Here is a 6,133-nt window from a genome sequence, read left to right on the forward strand (position 1 = left end):
AAGCGTCGCGATCACGGCGCATAATTACAGAAACATGCATGTTGTGTTGGGACTCGATACATCAGCGCTTCGTGACTCTGTCAAAATACGTTGCGCGTCGGACGAATCCCCGACGTATATCTTTAGCGGCATATATAGGTGCAATACCTAGCGCGCAAATAGGCTCATCTTCTGGGCAAAGCACGTGATTTCCGAGCGCGAAGGCTTCCAAGCGGCTTTCCATACTGTTACGTCACAACAAGCTGGTCACAAACTGCATGGCGTTAGTGTTGTCATCGTAGCCCAATCAGCAACGATAGCAGAAACAGTCAACAACGACAGAAGCGCTGAATATGGTCGCGATAACGGCATTTCCTAGAGATCTCCCCTGAAGCACGTTGCAGGGTAAACATGCATAAGCTGTACCTGAGACCAGACGAATGTTGATTGGGGCGACAAGACTTCACTACTGCGAGACTTCATTATGGAACGTTTTCAGTAGGCAGGATAGGGCTTACGTTTTCGAGGCATATATGGCGCTATGAATGTCTCCCCGTCGGCATTAGGGCACAGTTTGCTTGATGCCTACACTTAGACCAAATTCGATACGCAGTAAGCGCACTAAAGAGTATATCCCAGCTAAATCAGAACGACAGCCATGAACGTCATTGCAATGCTATCCATGCCAAGTCGATGTCGGCCGCACACAACTTTACGACAGGCACTTCTGTCTTACCCATTGCATTGCTGTTCCTCAGAAATACGCCGTTCGCTTTTCCATCCTCTTCGACCACCATGTAGAAAGGATGCACACCGAAATACTCGCTCTGAAATACAAGATAGCGATGACCTGAAATAGAAAACTTACAAGATTTGCACGTTTTGCTCGACTAATTTGGTGAAATACGTGCGATTCCACCAAAGTGCCGGTAGTTTACACTTCAGCAATCTTCCATCTTTTGCCGCTACATTTTTCAAAGCTTTCTCTGTGCTAGTCCGGCGGGTTTTGATGCTGCGGTGACTCTACTGCGAAGCCGAAGGAGAAAAGTGTAAAGTGGGTGTGGAGGAGAGGAGGATGGCTGTGGGAAGAAAGGTATCAGAGGCGGTGAGGTAGAGCGGAAATAACATGTGTAGGAAGCGGCGACGCTTGATTGGTTGCCTCAGTAGTGACGTCATATCTGTCAGCGGCGGATGCACATTTGAACTCAGTCACGGCAGATGGGACGCATTTCAGTGGCCTGTGTTACACCGGCTCTCTCGGTTGGCGTGTTGTGTAACACCACAAAGACGGCTCGAGAATCGAGCGACCTGCCAATCAGCGAAGAGACGGGCAGCACGTGACACTGTTTTACCCAAAATGCCAAAAACTCAATATCGTAAGAGGCGCCAAGACATTGCACAATCAGAAGTGTTGCTTTTTTGATAATCATCTTTGAAGTTTTCTGCCAAATTTTTCAAAGCATTTCTTTCTTGGTCATTGGCATGCGACAACGAATGCTACAAGTCAATCGCTGTAACACAGGTCTGTCTGCGACTATACTTTTACCGAATGCTGCGAAAGCAATTGGTCCGACCTAGCGCGGCTGCTTATTTCAGTAAACTAACTATACGACATTGCTTATCTAACGCCGTGAAGTGTAAAATTTGAGACGAATATAAATGAGAACTCACTGGTCTGTTCTGGCTTCTCCTGTTGAAAAATGTTATTGTCTTCCAGTTGATGTCGTGTTTGAGCGTCCCCTTCGTGGAAAGACCTCCGAGGCCGAATACGTTTGCTGTTGTCAATCGTGTGGAAACCTGTAGAAACTGTTCCGCGAGCACTGTTCCCGGTAGCCTGGTATCAAATCTGGAATGTAGTATCAGTGTTTGTATTTAAGCCATCTAATTTCTTCACAGATATCAACGTATGTTTCATTTTTGTGTATCTTCAGGAAGGCAAGTTTTTATCCGATGACATAATACTTGCTTGGATAACTGATAACACATCATGTAATACCCCTTGACTAGGGGCCTTTAAGATAAACGAATAAATAAATTTAAAAACTTGGAGGATGCTTAAGCTTCGCATTTAAGAGTGGAAAGCGATAGCGGCAGTGCAGGGCCGAGCAATGGCTCATACTTCCGTAAGGCAGAGGCTACAAGCAGTCATTGATTTTACGCGTAGCAGAATAATGTTTTCTCGTATATTCAAATTATTTTCTCGTATATTCAAATTACAATCCGACGCTATTATATCTGTAGGTTGTGTGTAAGTCGGACTTTATGAATTTTCTGACGCATTTTGCTTTGAGAAATTCGATTAGTTCAGGAACGCCTACGCGCCACGTGGAGGGCCTGCGTGGTTGTCGTTCGGGATGTTTTTTTTTTTTTTTCTGATGGACAATGCCGCCGGCGGCGGACGCCAACACTGGATTTTCTGCGACACGGAACCCGTAACGCTAGCTTGTTAATAAGTTCTTCGTTAACAAATATGTTCATTTGTTTTTGTGCCCACTGGCAACCTGACTGTGCAAATTCACTTGGAGGTCTGGAAGGTTCCATTTTCAGAAGACATATAAGGCGAGTGCATTGTATTTGTTTAGTTTATGCTATATGCTACACTCTAAGCAAAATTACGTTTTCGAGGGTGGATTGGGTGTCGAAGCATCCTTTTTGCGCCCTTAGTTTCTCTGAAAATTCTGAAAATGGGCGCATTCGTTGACAGAACATCTTTTCTGCACCCTTTCAATAATATCAGGGTGTTAAAAAAGAGTGTTTTGTGCTAAACATACACCTTGCAGAATCTAAGGGTACTCAAGCACTTCAACATTGCATGCAAGTAAAACGCCATAATTGTGCTTTTCATCAGTTTGCGCCACGTCGTAGTTCGGGCGCGTTATATGGTCACAGGAGGCCATATGGATGTCAATCTGCTACCTCATGTACGTGGCGTTTGCGGTGGTATAATGGAAAGAAATAGCTTTTTTTTTCATTTATTTCCTTCCCGGCCTTTCGGTTTTACCACCTGGCATCGTTTAATTTGTTGCGCCTCGGTGTTGCTTCATAGATAAGCTGCCAATCGACAGCAAATCATGGCTCGTAAGCCACGATTGCATTTCAGGCTCATGTTCTTTCTGTTGCAGCATCGGGGCCAGCGCAATATAATGCGCAGTAAGTCTCGCGCTGTTTCGTGCAGTATCGGTTAGAATAAACAACCGCAGGTGCGTCTGAAGCAATCATATAACGCAAACAGCACAGCATTTATTGTGGGAATGGCGCACCCCGGTCGTAAAGTGGAAAGACGCATTCACTTTGTTGCGTTCTCTCGCCCCTGCCTTTAACATCTTACTTGTAGCTTCGCTTGAATTGCTTCATCTTGGCGTTGTTTGCAGATAAACTTTTCTTTCTTTCTTGTGGTTTATTCAAGGAATATTGGGTACAAAATTGCTTTGGGAGACATGGCTAAAGCGTGAGAAAATGTCTGACTTGGTCGTGTCACCCTGACAGCAAATCAGTGACAGGATACAGTTTAATAGCAGAGAGAAAGAAAACACATAGCAAGCAAACACGATGCTGCATAGGTTATCAAATAATCAAAACAAAAACAAACGAGTTAAATTAAATTATGGGGTTTTAATTGCCAAAACCAGTTTTGATTATGAGGCACGCCGTAGTGGGGGACTCCGGAAATTTAGACCACCTGGGGTTCTTTAACGTGCACCTAAATCTAAGTACACGGGTGTTTTCGCGTTTCGCCCCCATCGAAATGCGGCCGCCGTGGCCGGGATTCGATCCCGCGACCTCGTGCTCAGCAGCCCAACACCACAGCCACTGAGCAACCACGGCGGGTCAAACGAGTTGATTGCACATACATATAACCGGTGTCCGCATGAGAAAAGTGGCAGTATACTAAACGAAATTGCGAAAGGCACTGTTGGCACTAATACAGACTGATGCAGGTACAATACTTGAAATTTAAGACATGGTGATAATTTTCGTCTTCTCCAGCTAGCGATTCTCCTATATTTCAAATGCTTTACGTGAAGTTCCACACTCCAGTAAATGCAGTATGGTTGGATATTCATTTAGCATGTCTGGCATTTGCGAAGTTAATCCTTGGTCTGTGTAGTGGGTGTGTGATCGATATTCATATATTAAGCTCCTGCGTAGTTCGTATAGGCTTTGTCCACATAATATGTTTTCAATAAAAGTTGTGTAATTTGTATGATATGGACGTAGTATCTCCAAGGATAGTTGGTGACTGAATGACTGCTTTTGTAGTTAATTTGTAGCTTTAAAACATGAGGCACTGAAACGCTGAAGAGCGTCGCATCAGCCCATCAGAGCAGCTAGAGGCGTTACTACATTCTTAAGGTACTCTATTATTCGTTGTAGTTATGTCGGTGGAGTGGTCCAAAGGTAACATTTCCGACTGGCTATCCGTAGGTCCGCTATTATAATTCAGGCTGCACGACACTTTTTTTTTCGCTTTATTTTTATATAAACGTCTCGGAAAACACTTCGGCATTACATCGGCGGACGTCCGAACGACTAGGATACTGAGGGAATAAAACATAGCGCTGCAAAAATAAAACGTAGGGCGCATTGTCGCGAAACGCGTGTTGTGGGAAAGGGTGCAATACCGAAAGATCCCACATTCAATTTGGTGTTCTACTTCGCCTAAAAACCATTTGTTTATGGGTGGACGAGGGTGAGCTATAGCCACGAGGAAACACCCTCAAATATAAAATGTTTCTTGCTGTGAACTCTACAAGTTTTCTACACCGACTGCCAATTGTGCCGAAGTACGCAATACTTGAAACGTACAATGCGACATTAAAGTAAATGTACTGTAGTTGAAAAACCAGAAATTACTGCTCTTTCACCCAATTCATTGGTGATATTATTCAATGTCACATGTGCTGTGACGTTGACTAGAACATGTAATGTGACGGCGTTCACACTGTTGTGGCATGCGTGAAGAAAAAGGAGAAAAAAAACATTTGGTGGTGCTCTTGCATAAATGGCGCCAAGCCATTTATGCTGACTTTTTGCATGACAACGAAGTGTCATGAAACTTCTGTTTAGCCAAATACGACGTGTCAAAAAAGGACCGAGAACGCCTGGAGCGGAGCACTACATTGTTTCTTTTTTTTTTTTTTTTTTTTTTGGGGGGGGGGGGGCTTATCAGACGAAGCTTAGGGGCCCTTTAGCATATAAAAGCAGTTAGCAAAATATTCACTCATCAAATGTCTGGTAAATTGTTTCAAACTTCATTGCAGTTAAATACAAGCGAAGTTGTTGAAAAAAATTTGCATGCTTTGTCTGCGTTCTTGCATACTCACATTACCGTGCGGTTTTCTTTCCGCCTCACGACAACGCCAAATGACCCTCCAGACTCCGTTTGTGAGACTTCGTAGGCAGTGTCGTTTTCGTTGCAGCGTTGTGAGTTTTCGTCATCAACAATATTCGATTGCCAGTTGAGACCTTCAGGTATCATCTGAAAATTTCAATAGATAAGTGGCTGCATTACCGCTTCACTGTAAAATCATATACACCCTTAAAGTGAATAAGGGTGCAAATGTGTCTATGACTCACACGATTACATTCTTTTCGGGTATAAGAGTGTAAGGTATTAGACATTAACACCCTCATTGCCTTTTAAGGGTGTAAATTATAATGTTTACAGTGTTCGCGCAATACCCTGGATGGAAATCATAAGAAACAATAGGTATTGTTCAACTTAAACCGGCGAGTACGAATGTCTGCTCTCCGCAATACATTTACAGTGTTGGTGAATAAACGGTTTCTATGGCGCGTTTCTCTAAATCATTCAGTCTTGGTTTATTTTTCTCGATTGCGGATGATTATCTCCTACGCCCCAGTCACATTGATTACGTCACTCTATTCTTGACACGAAACATTCTGGTGGAAACCACTCATGAGTCATGACAACGCAGTGAATTCTAACATTACGCCCCTTCGCCCTACTGGCATATTGATCTATATATACTATTTATTAATAATCCTGGTACACGCGATATTATTATTTTCATTATTACTTTATCTTTCTTTTATTTTTATAAAAAAATATTTTGCTCCCAATGAATCCTTCCACGTTCATCAGGGGTGGATGGATGGATGCAAAACTTTAATGAAAGTATGAATAAGCTAA

The 6,133-nt window shown here is 43.2% G+C and overlaps 1 protein-coding gene across 1 annotated transcript in view; it reads right to left on the bottom strand.

Moving 5' to 3' along the window:
• Positions 1–6,133, bottom strand: part of LOC119444686 (maltase-glucoamylase-like) — a 113,903-nt gene that overhangs the window by 106,598 nt on the left and 1,172 nt on the right. Inside the window, exons 2-4 of the mRNA XM_049663542.1 lie at positions 5,304–5,458; positions 1,651–1,825; positions 716–806 (exon numbers count right to left, since the gene is read on the bottom strand). Of these exons, the coding sequence (XP_049519499.1) occupies positions 716–806; positions 1,651–1,825; positions 5,304–5,458 (421 nt within the window). The remainder of the gene's footprint in view (positions 1–715; positions 807–1,650; positions 1,826–5,303; positions 5,459–6,133) is intronic.

The sequence above is a fragment of the Dermacentor silvarum genome, chromosome 3 (genome assembly GCF_013339745.2).
Source record: "Dermacentor silvarum isolate Dsil-2018 chromosome 3, BIME_Dsil_1.4, whole genome shotgun sequence".
Lineage (NCBI taxonomy): Eukaryota > Metazoa > Arthropoda > Arachnida > Ixodida > Ixodidae > Dermacentor > Dermacentor silvarum.